We start from the raw sequence: 20,568 nt of genomic DNA, 5'->3' as shown, positions 1-20,568 counted from the left end.
TTTATAGTTATAACATATATGAGTGTATTGTATCGTGAACAAGTGATAATTGTATATGACTATTTTTCCTAGAAAATCCGATATTTTCTGCCTTAATGTGTAGGTTCTTGACTCGTTGATTAAGTGTTTTTTCGTGTTGACACAATTAAAGAATTAATCTTCTATGTGTTTAAGTGGTGTTGAATCCCTACATGAGTCGTTATAACCATACATGAATATGACTAAGTCGTTCGTCTTGGCATTTTCCAATAGTCGGTATTGCTCTAGATTTTGTCACCCGTAGACTGGCCGAGTCTAATTGTAGCGAACATCTTAGGTGTGGGGGAGTCACCCCCGTATAGATCTATACACAAACTCTCACTTTCCCTCCAGGAAACTTTGGTTGTAACTACAGGCTACGATTATACACTCAAAGGTGCCAACCGACAAGTCTCACTAGATTCTCAACCTTTCCCATTCGATGTGTTTTTCGTTCCCATGTTTAATGTTTTACGCGTAGGTTATAGATTTCCTATTCCAGAGGTAAGTATCCAAATTCATAAACTACGTAGAGGTATATTTACTATCTACAAAGTATGTGAATTTTCATTCCATGCCCAATTAACATGTAAATGGACCACAAAGGTCCAATAACATAATAAAAGGGTAATTTAGGCCTAGGCATGAAAATGGGCCACAAAGGCCCAATAAACATGTAACCCATAAATTAGGCCCAAATTAACATTTAGGTGGGTCGTAAGGACCACTAAACATATCATGGAAAACATTGGGCTCAATATACGCTTACTTGGGCCCTTAGGTCTCAACGGCCAAGTATCATGAACATTAAACCCAATAATTGATTATCGACATATTATGTTCGTTCGTTTTGTTTCGTTGTTCGTTTAACTCAAAGTTTACTAAATTGACGTTAAGAAGCTTTCTGTTTGTAAAAATGACATTTTGTCCAATGATCCTCAAATTTTTAGTTAAGGCCCAAAGTTTTGTAAAGATGACACTTTAGTCCATAACTTATTAAAAGTTGCAATTTTCTTCCTAAATGTCTAAAAACTTACGGTTTTAGTCCAAAAAAGTTATATTTTCACATTTAGGAACTTGTTTTGCAAAAAAGTGCATTTTGAGCTCCTTTGTTTGTAAAAGTTTACATTTTCGACCCAATTTTTGGAAAGTATTACAAATTTGGTCCATTTTGAAAATATTGTTATTTTCACCTCCAAATTTGGTTTATTTACATTTATGACTCCAAATTTGGCCAACTAACATTTTTAAACCTTAAAACTTCATGTTATTCACAAATTGGGCCCTAAGGCCGTGAGGCCCAAAAGTTTGGCCCAATAAGCTTAAATTTACATTTTTGACCCTTGTAAAGTATGTTTAACATAAAAATATCTTTTTATACATATAGGGACTGTTTGGCTCCTATAAAAATATAAATGTCACTTTTTACCCCTTATCTTTTATTTTCTTGAAAATTTTGACCCTTAACCAAGTTTTTGTTGAAATTTTTTGTATCTCAAACATGTAATCATTTTTGGTTTGGTAATGTGATGTTTATAATGTAATAGTTCATAGACCTTTGCTAGATAATACTTAAATTTCGAGATTTGCTAATATCTAACCCACTATTACCAAATAAACCAAGTATTCACACAAAACATGAATATAACACATAGATCTACAAATTTTACTTGCATTCTCCCCCAAAAATCTTATGAAAACCATAAACAAGGGGGGTATGAACTCACATTTGCTTGATGTTTCAGTTTTTGGAAGAAGAAGTGGAAAGATGAAGTGATTTTCGGCCCTAGCAACTCCCTTGAGTAGATCTCGAACTTAAGAAGGTTTCTAGGAGTATAATCACCAGAAACTTTGTTTAAAAGAGTGATCTAACAAGAGAGTGAAGTTATGAAGCTTGGATTTGTAAAGACTTACCAAAAGTGATGATTATCTTGTAAAAACCCTCTTAAACATAAGCAAAACCTTGAGAATTTTTGGAGGAAGAAGATGGATGATCTTAGAGAGAATGGCGAGAATTTGGTGGAGTGTGTGTGTGTATGTGTTGCATTCGGCCGATAAGAAGAAGTGAAGGGGGGAGAGAGAGAGAGAGAGAGAGAGAGATTTTGAGCCAAGAAGAAAGAGTTGGAGAAGATTGGGCCCATTAACTTTATCTAGGATATTTGGATCCTAAACATTAAATTTTTCAGCCCATTGGGCTCTTGGAAGCATTCACGGCCCAATTAGAGTAAAAGGGTGGGCTTATGGCTCATTAATGGTTAATTGGATTAGTTATGGCCCAATAAGTCCCATTAGGGTTAGGATGAATCATTCAAGACCCAAGTGGTCCAAAATGTTTTAGATTTATGAATTGGGTCCAATTAGGATCCAATTAGGGCTTCAAAGTCCAATAAGGTTGAATTGGGTACTTACTGGTCCATTAGGCCCAATAAGGAACTCCTAGTCCACCATGGACTTAAACCATGGATCTTAGAGTTTCAGACTCTTTGATGAACATGAAAGGTGAATCTAAAGGTGCATTGAGTGAGATTTACTTAGGATATAAGTTTTACAATAATTGAATGGTTACACAGGAATAGAATTTCCTAGCTAAAATTCCAGTTGTGACATGCTCCAATGACTCCTCGACTATAAATTCACAAGGAACACTTGGTCAAAAACTGAAAATCCTTCTAAGGGTAAAATAACCACTTTACCCATAGTCAAAGTCAACGTTCTGGTCCAAGTCAAAGTCAAGGTCAACTTCCAGTTGACCTAACTCGTCGAGTTCCTATGCTATTCAGACTCGTGATAAACTGAGTCAACTCGTCCAGTCCCTTCACAAACTCGTCGAGTTCCACCTGGTACGGAAGTGGGACAAATCGATTCAACTCATCGAGTCCCCCCTCTGGACTCGCCGAGTCCCCTTGTCTGTTTGGCTATCTTGATGGATTCAGCCCCTACACTTCAGATCCAAGCTTCATACTTCACCTAAACCCCAAAAATGTCCTTTTAAGGGTAAAGTTTCCAACTTTACCCGTTAATACCTCTCCTTAATGGGTTTAGCTCAAACCCTAACTCCTTAGGACCTAAAGCTTGGTCCTTAAGCCATCCATGCACCAAACTAAAGCTTATAACCACATATCTAGATCCCTAACACTAATTGGACAAGTAAATCTCCTGCCTTTCTCTTCATGCATAACCTTTTTAGGCTAAAAAGGCCAAAATGACACTCTATGGGTTGCACGGGGGCTCTAATGGCATAAAGTTTGCACCTTTATGCCCTACCAGCCCTTCAAAGTCTTAGATCTGGAAGAATACCCACTTGGGTCGTCCATTCTCCAAAAATTATCATTCTTGGGCCAAAACCCTTATAAAAGAGGAAGGAAGAGATCTAATGAACCAGTGGTCAAGATAGAAACTTGTTTTACCAAAAAATGTAGCCAAAAAAGTGTAGTTTTTGGATCTACTCTCTTCCTCTTGAGTCTTCTAACTCCTTCTCCTTCTTCAAGCTTCAAGACATACAGGATTACTCACAATTGGCTCACACACTCACAAAATGCTCTAGAGTTTCGTGGATTAGGCTTTGGGACTTGGAGGTTGTAAATGAAGCTGAGGGGTGGGGATTAAGAGGCTTAAATAGGGTGAAAAATACCGAAATTAGGGTTTCATACTAGCAACCCTACTCGTCAAGTCAAGACCCTCAACTTGTCGAGTAGGTGGATTAAGATCCCGCGTCAAATCTAATTTCTACTCGACGAGTTTAGGGCTTCTAACTCGTTGAGTAGCTTTACAAAAGCGAATAAAATACAATTAAATGTGTATCAGGAATGAGGCGTTACATTTCTAGACATGGAAAGTCATAAAGGTGGAAATTTTATGACTTATAATGATGTAGTGGAACTAGACCTGAGTGTTAGATGAAGAGCTTAAGAGATTAAGCACTTAATGGAAAAGTTTCATTTAGCCGAGTATGATGGGCGTACCTTTGAGTACGCAGCGCATACTCATATGGAGTCCCGATTCTAGATGGTGAGTACGTCATGCGTACGAGCTGAGTACGTTGGGCGTACTCAGCTTGAAGTTGACTTTTTGACTTTGACTTCCGTTGATTGTTGAATTTTGTCCAGGTTTGAACTTCGGTAAAACTTGAGGGGTTTGGGTTATTAAGTAAGATTTTATATGGTTCTGGTATTAATGGATATACGGGTGCAAGCAGTGCAGAAAAGGGATTGTGTTGTAGTGTTTCAGGGTTCTTCGATTCATGTGAGTCTTCTCTTGATACTTGTGAGTTGAAGGCACCAATGTTGGTTAATTTAATTATGTATGTGGGATGCTAGTTGTCTTTGTTACTTTGGCATGTTTTTATGAGCCTATGTGGCATAATAGTTGTATCTGTGATGACCAAATGGGTCTAGCTGTTATTATTGTGTTATGTTGATTATATGTAACTGAGACTGCTGATAGTCTCCAGGGTTGCTGATAACCCACTGGGCGTGCTGTTAGCCCATTGGGACTGTTGATAGTCCCCACGGTTGTTGACCCATAGTTGTTTATTTGTGTTGTGTTGTGTGTGGTGTTTTGGGGAACTCACTAAGCTTTGTGCGTATGATTTGCGGTTTACATTTTTTGGATTTTCTTATATTAAAGGAGGGGCACGGCTCGATTGCATCGTATCAATCAGGCACCTGTGTAGTTGATAACATTCAGTGATACTTTGATAAATGTTTTAAGATTCTTACACTTGTGAATTAAATAAATATTTAAGGTTTCAATAAAAAAAATTGGGTTGAAATTTGGGGAGTTACAAGTTGGTATCAAAGCCTTGGTTTGAGGGATTCAGGCAGACTCTCGGGTGTGCTTGAAATCAAACTGAGGATTTGGTAAAATTTTCTAAGAGAATTTGATTGTCTAAGAAAGTTTTCTTTTAAAATAAAAAGGGGTGTGATGCGTGCAATCAGCCGAGCTCAAGTAAGTATTTCCCAAAATACCCATGCATGTTATATGATTGATGTTTGATGTGAGTATATGAGAATTTCATGCTAGACTAGGGCTAAGGATTCGCTTAATGTTGCAGGGTAGGATGTCTGATTAGGAGAGATGCATTTATGATGAGCTGGTAGTGATGCATGCTAGTGATTAGAGATCTTAAGGAGATTCTGAGGTTGCATTGCCTATTTATGTGATGATTTAGTGCTAGATGCCCGACTAATGTTTTTTTTTGTGCTTTGTAGGAGTCATATCGATGTAAGTTATGAAGGGTTATTAGGATTACACCTACAACGCACTAAGAAGAAAAACATTTAAACAATTTAAATGATTAGGGCACATGCAACCTAATAGGATATATGTTTTTCACATATACCAACATACTATGAATAAATCACCTATAAAACTTTCCTATGAAAAACTAATTCATAAGAATGAGAAACTTACCATGAAGATTGTTATAGCAAACAGTCTTGAATTCCTTCTTGAAAGACTCATGGAAGCAAGAACCACAAGTGTCGTGTCTCTAATCATTCACACCCAAAACCTAGCAACCAATGAGCTTGAAGAAAGAGAGGAGAGAGGTGAGAATTTCAGCCCTAGCTTCTCTAAGAATGCTTAGACGGAAATATGAGGTAACCTTTATATAATTTACCAAGAAACCCTAGATAAGTCCCAATAAAATAACATTATCTTACTTTTGGTATTTATCTGTGTAACGTCCCAAAAATAAGACCATAAAATTTCATTTTTACTCAAATAAAAACAATGCCCCAAACATTATCCATACAAGTTTACCAAAGCAATATGGTGTGTGCCCTACAATCATCCAAAGCTCCCTTGTATGAAAACAGTAGTACTTGAAACACAACGGAAAATCGTAAGCACAAAGCTTAGTGAGTTCCCCCAACATACCACGTACAACACAAACATACTGTCAAGCTTATCTGGGTGTCCAAACTGACTTGCCGAGCATATATGGGTGCTCGACCTATCCTATTAGGCATATCTTTGGTGTCCGACCTACCCCGTCAGGCATATTTGGGTGCCCGACCTACCCTCCGGTCTATTTCAACCGGTTACGGAGTCTATTTCGCCCTTACCTGCCACACAATAATACACATAGATCACATAATCATCAAGCAATACTTACCTTGATGATAATCATTACACAGACAACCATCATATTATGCCATACATACAGGGCCGGCCTTGGTGCCTTTGACCCATAACTTTCACGAAAAGAGACTCACCTCGATCCGCTGCTAATCTGATAACACTCGACTGCCATACCGGAAATCCCACACTGACAACAAATAAAACCCAATTAATAATTATGCCATAATCCAATATTCGTAGTCTCAACTCGAAAGTCCTGATGCCTAGGTCAAACGACCATTTTACCCTTTCCTTAGTAGGCCTAACCCAAACTTTGCCCGAGGCCCACTAATGGCCAACAACACAACTCGAGGCCCAAACCAACCTAAGGCCCACTCAAAGTCCTGAGGCCTAACCAAATCCCAAACAGATAATTCATAGCCCAAAGAAACAAGCCCAAACCCCAAAACAAGTCCATAACCAAAAGTTTCACACCCCCAAACCAAGGATGGCGGAAGCGTCCGGGGGTGTAGGACTTCATGTACAATATCAAAACAACGAGTATAATAGTGACCATAGTAAACAGAACCAACATAAATATAATTGAAAATTTTACATCATAGTATGAGTTTACATGTTTCTAAATCAATTACATTATGTTGACAAAAATGAAATGTTTGATGCCTTAGCGTCCCATCCTCAAAAGCAGCTGATTACCTGTTTTATTGATTTCCTGTGAATACAAGTAGTTTTTGACAGAGTATTAACGATTAAGTTGGTGAGTTCATAAGCTTTTGAATCAAATTTTGAAATTTTTTCTAAAAGTAATGTTTGTTCCAGAAAAATCCAATATTTTCCTTTTAAAATGTATTGTAGTCTTAAATGTCAAGGCTAATAATGTACTAGTATTTTCCATATAAATTGTGAATCATGCAAGTTTACCTCGACGTAAACTTGTTTAACTAAAAGAAAATCCCGTATATATTATGTTTTGTTAATATCCCATGTGAGTTATTATAACCATGCTATAACTAAGTCGGCCTTGTATACGACGTTCTTCAAGCGTCGGAATGTTAATGACATTTGTCACCCCAGACCTGCCGGTCTAGCTATTACATGCAACTAAGGTGTCGATTTGTCAGACCCAATATAGATCTATACACAACTATCACGCTCTACCTACAAGAGACTCTGGTTACAATTACAGGACTTTTGATTTGATACTTTGGAAGTAACGTGAAGCGAATATATCACAAATTTATTCATTAACAGATTTACGTAAAGTGAACTGAAAACCCCTTTTTGTAGAAGTGTACTCTTTCGTGGTATGATGTAAATGAAACATAAACCATGCCTTGTTATAGTTTATCCTAGCCGTTTGTAATGTATATGAACATAAACTATACCTATTATAGTTTATCGAAATGTTTGTAACATATAGAAACCTTTTCTGTGTAAGTAGATCGTATAGCAAAAACATAATTTTGTTTATTATGTCTCATCTTGTATTAATTGTAATAATAAAGGACTCTTACAATTCAGTGAATATTTTCCTGTTATATAATTATATCACAACAGAAAACACATGCAAAATATGGAGTCATCAAATATTAACACTTTGCTCAACATGTTACACAGTGTTATGAAAGTTGTAAACTGTAAATTCGTTTTTACTATTTTTGCACTGATTTAGAAAAATCACAGAAAACTCATGCGAAGTCAAAATTTGAATCTGTAAACACTAAGAGTTTAAAAAATGTGTCTAGTTTGCTCATAAATTTTATTATGATTTTTAAAAGTCTCTAACCAATGTGAAAACATTCATATGCACAGAGTGGTCCGAATTCGTAGCTATAGTGATACGCAGTTTTGTAAAAATCACCATAAATTGTAGAAGAATCGTGTGAATATGTGCAAGTAGTCATTTTAAATGTATGAACCTGAAATATTTGCATATTAAATAGATTTGAATGATTTTAAGTTTGAGTCAGTCAAAATAATCCGTGAATGGAACTCAACTTTTATGTGGAAAGCTGATGTTTGAGTTTTGTTAAGTTTTTGGTGATTTAACTTGTATCCCCCCCCCCCCCTAAAAGTTGAAGAAAATATAAAAAGTTGGGGGTATGAACTCGCCTTGACTGATTTCAGTAGATGGATGATGAAGAAAAGGAGTTTCCAAGTCAAGAAACACTTGGGAGATACTTGAGGATTTGAAGTTCTAGTAACAAATATGATGATATTTGTGTAAGGAATCAATGATTTGAGTGAAAGGATGCAAGATAATCAAGTGTAGGATGAAGTTACTTACCAAAATTGGAAGAGAGTGCTATAGAAAAACCTTCAAATTCTAGTTTAGAGAGAGAAAGTGAGAGAGAGAATGGGTTTGCTTCTTGGTGAAAGTGTGAGGAATGTGGGAGGAGGGATAAGAACTTCCAGCCTTTAATCAAGGTTATGTGATGAAGAAATAAGGTGAAAGGACAAATAGTTAACTAGGTAGTGATGAATAGTGACTGAGTATGGTCATGGAGTGGTTGTAGAGGATTGCTTGTGTCATAACTTAAAGGTAAAGCCAACACTCCACCTCAATATCTTACCCATTAGATATTATTCTTAGATAAGGATTTTCCTCAAAATGTGTTTAAATTATGAATATTCAGGGTCTTATATGTCAAAATATGAGTTTGGGTGAAAATTCCACGTTAAAATCATGAAAAACGTGCTTAAAACGCGAAAGTGGTCAAAAACTTGGAAAATGTGTAAAATCTGCGAAAATCCTGGTTCATGACCGAAGTTCGGTCCTTGGATGCTCAGAACCGAAAGGGGTGTTTCGGTTGTTGATGAGAACCGAGAGGTGGTTCGACCGAAAGATTTCGCAGGAGAAGTGTCAAAGGGACCAGAAAGCGAAAGCAGCGAGGCGAAGGCGAATGGTAGGTTCGGTCCGAAGGGACCTTCAGTCCTCCGAGGTTCGGTTTCGGTCCTGCAGTTTTGGTTCTATGCGAGTTCGGTTCTTCAATTTTGGTCCTATGTGATTTCGGTTCTTCAGGCTTCGGTCATTGCAAGAGGGTTTTAGTCCAGGAGGCTTCTTAGGGTTTCGCTTCTTAGGGTTTCGCCTCCAAGAGGGTTTCGCTTCTAAAGAGCTGTTTCATCTATAAACTTCCCGTTTTGCGTGGTTTTTGGCTCCGTTAAGGGTCAGGATGCCCCAAATGATTATAAAAAGTTGAGGAAGGTTATAAGAGAGATTTCAGAGAGATTTGAGATAAAGATAGATAGAGTGAGAGAGATTGAGGGAGACTTTATTTGCGACCTTTGCGAGTGTTTAGCTTCGAAATGCAAGGTTTGCAAACCCATTAAGCCTCGTTATGAGTGTTATATGTCCCCGAAGGGTATGTAATAGTGTTTTTATTGAGTAGTTCCATCACTTACCCTGATTAGTGTTTAAAATTTCTGAACACATGAAACTTTCAAGTGATACTTTGTATTAATATAGCGAGTTGTACAACTTTAAACATAAAGCAAACCCTAATATACCAGGGTTAGCTAAGTTGACCAGTTTGACTTGTTGACTTTATTTGACTTTGGATAAACCAAAATTGACGGTTGTCACAAAAATCCCAAGAAGCTCACTGATGAACTGAACGCATTGTGTTCCTTGGTGGAGCGTTGGGCATTCATTGCCAGACCACAGATCAGGACCCCTTGCATAAACGTGTTGCGTTTTTGAAATGAACGCACGATGTTCTCGACCATTGACCAAAAATCACACCAAATGTCTTAATACCTAAATTCCAACATCCAAATCCTCAAAATAGCTTCATATCAATGACTTAACCCATAAAATTGTCAACTTGGCACCTGTGGATGTTCCAAAAGGACCCAATCATGATTCCAAGCATTCTATCTCCATAAAGAGGCCAAGATGCAAGCTTTTACCTTAAGACCTTAGTCCAAACTTCCATATCTGATTTAAAGGGACTTCTTAAGTCATAAAGTTCCTGACTGTATGACTTAGCAAAACCTAATGAGACCCAAATAAAAACCCTACGTCCCAAACTTTACCCAAGGACCACCAAAACATGCATGAAAGGTTACTACTCATCAAGATCCAAATTTTAAGACTTCATAACCCTAACAAGGACAAAATTTGAACCTCAAAGGTTCTTGGGTAACTTCTACTCACAAGAACCACCAAAAAGGGACCAAAACCAAAACCAAAACCAAAACCAACTAGCTAGATCTACATGAAATAGTTGTCAAGGTTGAGACTTTATACCTCCAGAAGCTAGATCTATCTGAATAAAGCTTGGTTCCATAAGCTCCAAGGCAAGCATTAACTCTTTAAGAAGTTACTTAATTCTTCTTCAAGCACCAAAACATAATTAAACCACAATAAAGCTCAATAAATATTCAAATAAAGGCTAGGGTTTCGTTCTTATGGTTAGAGATGATGGATGCTGAAAGAAATAAGGGTTGGATGTGAGTTAAGGTCTTTAAATAGGGTCCAAGACCCTAAATTAGGGTTTTAATCTTGCCTAACGAACGCATCGCGTTCCATTGGGGAACGCAGGGTGTTCCTAAAATGCTCCCACGTCCAAATTCCTGTGTACGCCATGCATACCCGGTTTGGTCCAAACCCTTCTAACTTTAATTTATCATAACTTTTGCATCCCTTATATATTTACGACGTTAATTATATACATGGAAAGATAACGAGAAGCCCTACACTTCTATCAGTTTTATTTATCCTGAAAATCATCAAAACGAAAATCCAAAATTCATATAAGGTTTGTACCAACACCTTTACCGATACCCTTAGGCTCTTAAACACAAATCGAACCCTATCATCACATAACCAACACCACCCACATCCAAATGGCTCTAAATATTTCTTCCCCAAGGCTCTAAGCCTTACAATAACTAATGATCAGGCTATGGTCCCAAATAATGAAGTGATTCGAAAGCAAGCATTATAACTCTCCCCTCACTTAAATTCGATTTCGTCCTCGAAATCATTCCTTAACATCCCCAAAAATCTCAATAGCCCGAGGGACATAATTGTAATCTTGATCATACAACGGCCTTCCCAAGGCAACTGAACCCAACCCAAGCAGAACTTTCTAAACCTAAGAAAACAAACCCTGAGCCCTCGAAGGAAACCACTTCTACCATTTTCGAAACCTAGAATCTACATTGGTCTGAGGAGTATTTAAACATCTTTATGGACCATCTTTATGGAACATTTTCCCTTATCCTTTCAGCCTCCAAATCCTTAAGACATTCTTGCAAAAACCCTATCCCCTTGTGTGAGAGTGAGAGCCCTAAAGTGTATTCCTGGTGGATTTAGAGGCAAACGAAGTGCATCAAGAAGCTTGGAAGCTTGAAGCAAGGTTCAGATCTGATAGTCTGGCTTTCTTCTCCATCATCTAAAGGTATAAAGTTCATACCTTTATGATTTATTTGATAGATCTCTTGTTGGGTTCTTTTTATTCTTCTTTTGGTCCCAAATTCTTCATCTTGAGCGTGGCATGCTCTGGATGTTTGGAGTCATCCTTTCAGACCCTTGGAGGGGTCCTTAATCATAAAAATGAGGTCCCAATGGCTGGAAGTGTCCTATGCATTTGGTAGAAGGGGCTTAATGGATTAAGATATTATATTAAGAACTTCTGGATGTGTAAAGTCATAAAGGTGGAGACTTTATGACTCTAGGGTGCATTTGGACCATGGATCTAAAGTTTGGGCTTAAGTGCTTAAGCCATTGAACACATCATAAAAATCAATGGTTCTCAGACATGCATGTCCAATGAATGTCTTGAACTCTTATTAGGCCAAAATAGAGCAAAAAGTTCAAGATTCCATGCATGGCCTCAAAACTCAAATCTAACTCAGATCCAAAGAGTTAAATGCTCTAAATGGATTGGAGGTTCATAAAGTTGCAAACTTTATGAAGTTCATCCTTCTAAAGCAACAAGGCATGGAGAAAAGTGGACAAGATCCAAATATCTATCTACTAACTCATCAAGACAAAGACTTTATACCGCCTTGAGATGCTTGAGGAAGATAAACTCCCAGATCTACATTGCTTTGGACTCCCAATATGATCTTCCACCACCTTCTTCCTTCACAACCACCAAACACACACACACACTTTAAGGCTAAAAACTCACACAAGGGATCTAGAGTTTGCAAAGGACGATTTTGAGAGATGGATGCTGATAGGAGGGAGGCTATGAGAGGTTAAGGAGTTTAAATAAGGGCTCATCCCCTAAACTTTAAGGTTTTCTCCAACAGCCGCCACCACGTCGTGGTATCCCTTTACCACACAGTGGTGGTTCATTAACTCCCGTGACCCAAAAGCTTATCGCTACATCATGGTGAGGCTTCACCATGTCGTGGACAAAAAGAAACCATACACAAATGTAAATAATTTCATACATGAAATCGGGTGTAACAACGGTAGTGAGTTGTATGATTGTATTGCGTGTATTATGTGCCTACTTGATCCTTGATTGTGTATATGTCGACATATGGTGGTGAAACAAGTTGAGGCGATCCTTCTATATGTTGTAGGCCAAAATACCATGTATGGACTAGCTATATGTCATAGGCACGGAGGCTTGGGAAGAGCGTTTGGGTTGAGGCAGCATGCCAACATACCTAGGGTATTCCCATCCAATGATTGTAGACCCGATATGCGTGCTAGTATGTTAGTTGTATTGGGTATTTTTGCGGGAACTCACTAAGCTTTGTGCTTACCAAGCTATTTATGTTTTTAGGTTCTATTAGTTATCTTGGGAACACAAAGGCGTGACTGTACACATTCATCAATAGCAATGAAAAATCGTGTTATTATATTACTCTGATTTTTAGCAAATGTAATTTGGAACAAATGATTTTATAAATACATATTTTATAATACAAAGTTTTACCTTAAGAAAACGAAAATTTTTCATTGTGAAAATAGGACGTTACGGCTCTGATACCAATTTGTAACGTCTTAATTCTCAACATAAAATTTTCATTTTTATTTATTCAATATATTAGATTATAATTACAGTATGCAAAAAAGATGATGTGAATGTGCGTGTGTACAACCAAGCCTTGCCCTTCTCACAAACCGAGGAAGTACTTGGAAACCTTTATAATCAATTGGATAAGCGCGGAGCTTAGTGATTTCCCCAAAATACTATATATCACAATGCATACACATAATGGCTCACTACCTTTCGTTGGTTCACGAATAATACACATAATCGCCTTTTGCATAAAGTTGGTCCACCCCTTGGCCTTCAACATAAAGTTGGTCTACCCATTGTCCTTTAGCGTAAGGTTGGTCTGCCCAAGTCTATTGGCCTTCAGCACAAGGATGGTCCACCTTCAACTCCCACATAATTTATCAATACATATCTAGCAGATAAACAATTCCACACAACATGCAACTAACTAAGCCAATCTAATTGCCTAATAACATACTACATGGAAACTATATACTAACATACAAAGGATACACACTAGAGTATATGGAATAGTAAGAAAACTCGCCTCGACAATTACTTAGATGATTAACATTTATCCTTCTAACGATTCAATTGTTAAGTGATGCATCTATTAAGTATTAACATATAATATTACAACTTATTAATATCTATGGCAATCTGGTAGAAGTTAGATCATTCACTAATTCCAAATATATTCTCATGGCTATCAAATAAGGATCAGCCAGGCAGGACAATTAGGAGACAATATCTTTTCGGCATATAGCTTTTCTAAAATCCAACAACCAATCCAACGGGACCATTCTAGACACCTCTCCTATAAGTAGACTAATTAGAGCATTTAACTGAAATTAATGACTTATCTGATACTTATAGGTTCCTAATAACGGCTATAAACATAATTATAAGTTAACCTAAAATCCTAGTAAGCACAACTTAACTTATAGCGATTTCTAACAAAAATTGAGAAAGTTGCAGGTAAAACCTCGATGTCAAGCACTTATTTCTGCATGGCTCTCTGTTTCCCCAGAGCATTGCGAAATGTATTCTAATACTCAAAAATATCGTACTCAAGGGGTGAGAGGTCTCCAGAGAGTTTTGAAGTGAAAATGGGGTAGGAAATTAGTAAAATCGGACATACCTATTTATACTAGGGGAGGCGCATCACGACCTGTGGTATGTACGGTAGGTGGCGCTCGATGATGCCATGTGTCACGATTCTACAGGTGTTGCGTTGCCAATGTCGGGTAAAATCTTGAATCTTCAAAACTCATATTTTTCACATGCGAGACTCATTTTCGACGTTCTTTATATCTACACTATCGACGAGTACTACAACTTTCATTTAGACTCTATCAGCCAGTTCTCATCCTATTTTAAATTTAACAATTTATGAAGATTATACTATAAATAATTGTGTGAAATTCATAACTCCTTCATACGGACTCCGTTGTTGACTGTGTTTATATCAACGAATTGGCATTCACGAGATCTTCAACTCTCGTTTAGATTGTTTTGGCTAACAATCAACCTATCTTAATTTCGATTTCAATGACGCGTATTGCCGTACCGAAACTTCGTAATACGGAGTCAGGTTTGGACGTTCTATATATGCATGCTCTCTCTTTTACGACTACTACAAATTTTGTTTGGATTACTTAAGATAATAAACAACCTATCTCCAATTTACTTTTTATGACACACTTTGTTGTATAGGGTTGAACGCAAAACTTCGAACAGTCATAACTTCTTCATACGAAGTCAGATTTAAGCGTTCTAATATCTACGGTTTTTGTATTGATGTTTTCTACATGTTTATGGTGCTTACTTTGGATAAAAAGTAATATATTTCTTCTTCGGATTTTATAAACAAAGGTTTATATTAAATCCTACTGAAGAGTGAAAACGAGGTGTTACACATTTTCATGTCAGTAAAACAAAACATGACATCATGTCATGTCGTATTGATGTTATATAAAAATTGTAATTTCATGTCGTATTTTGTGTTATATAAAACTTGTAGTGTCGTGTGATGTACTTGTGTTTACTAAAAACACGACATGAGTGCCTAATTTACTACCCCTACGATAATATTCTAAGGGAAATAATTTTGAGGACTTCGGAAGCTAGAAGGGTATGAGGGTGTATTGTTAGGTCCATACGCTAGTGTTGGTCTACAAAATGTATCTGAACTATAGTTAGCAATATATAGTCTTTCCATGTTGGAATTAGGCTCCATGAAGGTTTGATAATTAGCCTTAACTATGGACGAGGTATATCATGAGGTACAAAAGAGTTACCATGGTGTATGGTTTTTGCAGATGATATTGGTTTGGCTGTGAAGACTAGGAATGAAATCAATGCTAGGTTGGATACCTAAAAGGCATCGTTGGAAGAAAAAAGGCTTAGGATCAACACATGTAAAACTGATAATATATGGTGCAATATTAGTGGGGAGGAAAATAACGAAGGGGCTGGATTGTGTATCGATGAGAAAGTCCTACAACAGAAGAAAAAAAAAAAAAAAAAAGGTTCAAATGCCTGTCTTCATAAGGTTTATGATCTATAATGATGGAGATGTTGAGGATGATATCACTTTATGTATAAAATGTGATGGATAAAGTGGAGAGTAATTATTCAACTTTGTGTGAGAGAAAGGTCCAAATGAAACATAAGGGAAAGTCCTATAGGGTGACTGTAAGATTGGCTATGTTGTATAAATATGAATGATGCCCGACTAAGAAAATCATAAAAGGAAAATGGAGGTCACGGAAATAAGGATGTTATGGTGAATTTGAGATAGAGCCATGTTGGTGTAACACCCCATCTAACATGTATTACAGTATTGTTCGTTTTGGCTCCCGACGCAAAAACTTCCTAGTCGGCCATCCATCATGAAATTGTTTTCGCTCGAGCACGCTTAGTCATATAGTTCTTATGGGATATGTCGCCCGCGCGACTTTAAAACAAATTTTTACAGGGGGAGGTATCCACACTCCTTAAAGGGAATGCTTAATTCTCTTTCTCAACAAATATGGGATTAGCTGTATGTAGCCACCTACCTTCATTCCCTTTTACATGATCTGACGTCCATGTCGAAAACATTGACCCGTGCCCTAGCTCTGATATCAAAGGTATGCCAGGAGCCGATGTGTTCGATTGGGATGTCGAACCCTATAAAGGTGGTGAATTTTGTTGGCTACCTTCACGTGATCCTACATTGGTTGGGAAAGAGAATAAACATTCCATATAAGGGATATGGACATTTTCACTGCTACAACATGTTTTAAAGTTATGAGGGCAACAAATCTCATAAGAACTATGTAGTTAAGTGTGCTCGGGAGTAACTCCAGGATGGGCGACCCAAGGGAAGTTTTCGTGGCGGCAACCCAAAACGGACAATATTGTAATAAATACGAGAGGAGGGTGTTATATTAGATCGGTCTCCAAACTCGACAATCAAAAACTCATTAGCAGTAGTGATAATCAACAAGAAATTAAGGGAATGACGATTTGTTTGGATGTGTCCGTAGGAGACAGCCTACAACTGTGCTTATTGTACACAAAATTCATTTATAATATATGCATATATAAAAAAAAATTATGTATTCACACAAACTGGTTCGATTCGATTCGATTCTGTCTTTTTTGGTTTCTCTTGTTCCAAAAACCGGATCCAAACCAATAATTTTGGTTTATGGGAAAAAAACAAACAAACCTCCGGTGTCTTTTTTTTTTTTTTTTTTTTTTTTTTTTTTTTTTTTTTTTGTAATTCTATTTTTAATATCGTTTTATGATTTGATTGTTTTATGGCTCTAAAATTTAACATTCAATGACAAACTAAAAAATAATGATTTTCAAAATATTTACAAACTTGTTTTGTAGCCGTTAAAATTTGTTAATCGACGTAATAATATCTATTATAATAAATAAAGATCAATTTTGCAACATGTCAATCTCTAATAAGTTTTGATACTTATCATTTTATGATATTTTTAAAATAAAATAAAATTCACATGTCAATTTCTAGATTTTTTTAATTTTTAAAATTAAAGTCACATCTATTATAATAAAAAAAAAAAGATAAATTTGTCAAATATCAATATCTAATGAGTTTTGATACTTATTATTTTTGTCATATTTTTTTAATAAATAATTACCACATATCAATTTATGGTTTTTTTTTTCAATTCTTAAAACTAAAAAGCCACATAATATTTATACTTATATATGTAAAATATCAAATGTAATAAATATTATACTAAGTTGCAGTTAATATGTTTCTTCAATACTTATTTCAAAATTTTATTTAAAAAAATACTTATTATATATATATATATATATATATATATATATATATATATATATATATATATATTTTAATCAACCTATATAATATACGATTTTACACCTAATAATACTTATATGTATATATATAAAGTATTAAATGTAATAATAAATTGTAATTAATATATTTCTCCTTCTTTATTTCAAAATTTTATTTTAAAATTATCTATTGTTTTCATTTTGATTTTACACCAACAAGAGATCAATCGAAAAGATAGTCTGTCATCATCGAAAGTCAGACAAATGTTCTTGCATATTTGCCTTCCACGACTCTACAATCAAATATGAATATATGATGCCCTAGATATTCCACGTAAGCATGTTTCTTGCGGTTTTTATTGGCCCACGTAGTTGCAAAGTAGCCAGTTTCTTGACGTTCCATTTCCATAAAATATTTTGTCCACCTTTTACCTCTGCAACCTTCTACACTCCGAACCGACAATATTGATCCTTGAGGATCTTAAATACACAAATTTATTCCTTTGACAACCCAACCAAAAGTTTATTAATATACATATGGCGAAATCGATGTCGTAACAAATTAAATTAGTTTTAAATTCTGTTCAACAATATATTTCCTTGAAATAAACAAATATTTTTTTTTTGTTATATATTGTTTTTAAACAAGATAATAATTACAAAAAATATATTTTCTTATTGTGTTCATCTAATTGATTATGGACTTTCAAAATAAGATCCCTCATTAATCGTAACATATTTATTTGATCAATCAATCTAACAACAATGTTTTCCATAAGCAAAAGAAAAAATAAGGAAAATAAAAAGTTTCATGAAATTAATTTATTTTTGATATTAACCATTGGTGGAAGGGAAGACGACAAGCATGGGTTTCTTGATGAACACGTGAATACATCACCAACCCTTCATCCTCGTGAAAGGCACGTGCCAAACATCTTCTTGACAGCCGTCGATCTTCCCCAATGAAACCTATCAGACGGACAATACAACCCAAAACCATCTATCTCTCTACAGGTCGCACCAATCACCATTACCAAATACCAATTACCAATTTTTCTTTCACTATAAACTAATTGGTCGTCGGAGAATGGTTGCGCCTCCATCTTAGTTTCCCCTTCCTCCGCCTTTTTCTCTGAGACTGTGATGCTTGCCGGTGTCATTTCTTCACGTCCGAAATCTTGGCTTGTTGGTTCACCACTCGCTCACTACGCCTTGGCGGCTCGTCACCGTCACATCCCCTCTGATGCCAGTTTTCCGATCAAACTTCTACTGTCTGCGACGGATTGTCTCGACCGTCGCCGATTTCCGTATCATTCTACAGCTACAGGATTGAATGTCTCTGCATCTGCCATATCCGCATCCGCATGGCATGCTATCATTCCGGCCGGAAATGGTCGGGGAAAACACAACCTCAGACCGGCCGGCGAGGGCTCATGGAACGTTGCTTGGGATGTCCGTCCTGCGCGATGGCTTCACCGTCCTTATACGGCTTGGCTTCTTTTCGGCATCTGCGCTTGCCTTGCGGCGCCGCCCCTAGAGTTTAATGAAACCTCTTCGGAGCCCGTCATCGCCGATGACATCAAAATCAATGGGAATTGTATCACCACTACTTCTGAAAACTCAATGAACTATAGAATAACAGGTTTGAGATTTATTAAAAATGATTCTTATACTTTTTCATAGATTATGAGGTTTTTAAATGGATATAAGTTTCTCTACAGAAATATTGACTGAAACCTATGTTATTACTCCACAATTCACAACAATTGCATGTAGCAGTTTTAGTTAAATTCTTCATCGTTCTGGTTCAACCTTTTGGGTTGAAGGCCACTAATGTTTAGGGATCCTGTTTATATTTCAAAACAATTCCTTTCCTCTTTTGTGCCATGTCTGTTCTTTGTTTCTATGTTCAAGCTTGGGCCTTTATCATGTTCAGTATATTAGATTGTTCTTGGACAATTAATGAGACATGAGTAGATTTAAAAGGTTAAAAGTATATCGATTTACAGGCGTTCCAGCAGATGGGAGATGTTTATTTAGAGCAATAGCTCATTTGGTTTGCTTGAGAAATGGCGAAGAGGCTCCTGACGAGAATCGACAGAGAGAACTTGCTGATGAATTAAGAGCTCAAGTAAACTCATTTTAAAGTTCTTGCCTTTTTGATGTTTAAAAAAAATTCATAGTATGACTGACATCTGTTGATTCCAGGTTGTTGATGAGCTCCTGAAAAGACAGAAAGAGATTGAATGGTAAGCTTTTTAACATAACTGTTTCAATTCCCACAAATTGTATCATCTCTCATTATATTACTTATCCTTCTAAGGTTTATTGAGGGAGACTTTGAAGCCTATGTAAAAACAATCGAGAAACCTCATGTATGGGGTGGAGAACCTGAGTTATTGATGGCTTCTCATGTTCTAAAGTAAGTGCTTTCTTGATTATGCTTTATAAATCTTGATCGTATTCAGAAAATGGTGTGTGAATTTTTCTTTTTTGTTTGTTGTTATGGATGAAACAGGACCAAAATATCTGTGTTCATGTTGGAGAGGAGCACAGGAAATTTGTTAAAGATTGCAACATATGGTAAAGAGTATGAAGAGGAAGAGGAAAAGAAGAGGTCAATCAAAGTTCTGTTTCATGGGTATGGACATTATGATATATTGGAAGACATATGATATAAAAAGTTGTCATATTTAATAACCAAAAGGGGAGCAGATACTGACTAAATCATTTCAAGCAACGAAGACATTCTTCACAGGTTTGAGTTGGTTCTTAGCACAGGGGGCTGAAGCAAAGCTCAAGCAAAAGCAAAAAGCAATATGCTTGTTTGCATTTTTGTGTAGATTCGATTCCTTTCTTTCTTTGTCTGAAGGCTCACAACTTGTTTTTTTTTTTTTTTTTTTAAGGTTTGTGTTAGTAATTTTTCGTAATTCATTTCTGCAAGGTAAAACATAAGTAGTGTGACTCTGAGGATAGGGTTAAAAACACAAAAAGAGTTCATGTCTGAAGCACATTTAGAAGTGAATTAGGTTTCTTAATTTATTATGGATTTATCTCAAGTCTATACAAAACCAGTCTGGGAATAAATTGAATATTGTTAAAATATTCTTATTGGTGTTAAAAGGATTTGTTAGTTGTTACTATTTTGAAAATAAAAAAGTTGTAAGCGAAA

At 36.3% G+C, this 20,568-nt stretch overlaps 1 protein-coding gene across 1 annotated transcript; it reads left to right on the top strand.

Moving 5' to 3' along the window:
• Positions 1-18,383: 18,383 nt before the first annotated feature.
• On the top strand, positions 18,384-20,568 carry LOC145032545 (uncharacterized). Its single transcript, XM_078981393.1, has 5 exons — positions 18,384-19,038; positions 19,406-19,527; positions 19,605-19,645; positions 19,720-19,818; positions 19,915-20,568. Exons 1-5 carry the CDS (start codon positions 18,540-18,542, stop codon positions 20,069-20,071), a joined length of 918 nt encoding a protein of 305 aa, XP_078837519.1. The 5' UTR covers positions 18,384-18,539; the 3' UTR covers positions 20,072-20,568.

The sequence above is a fragment of the Lactuca saligna genome, chromosome 2, assembly GCF_052625555.1.
Source record: "Lactuca saligna cultivar CGN05327 chromosome 2, ASM5262555v1, whole genome shotgun sequence".
NCBI classification, from domain to species: Eukaryota; Viridiplantae; Streptophyta; class Magnoliopsida; order Asterales; family Asteraceae; genus Lactuca; species Lactuca saligna.
Note: the sequence above shows the minus strand (reverse complement) of the source record. Positions and strands in the feature narration are given on the sequence as shown.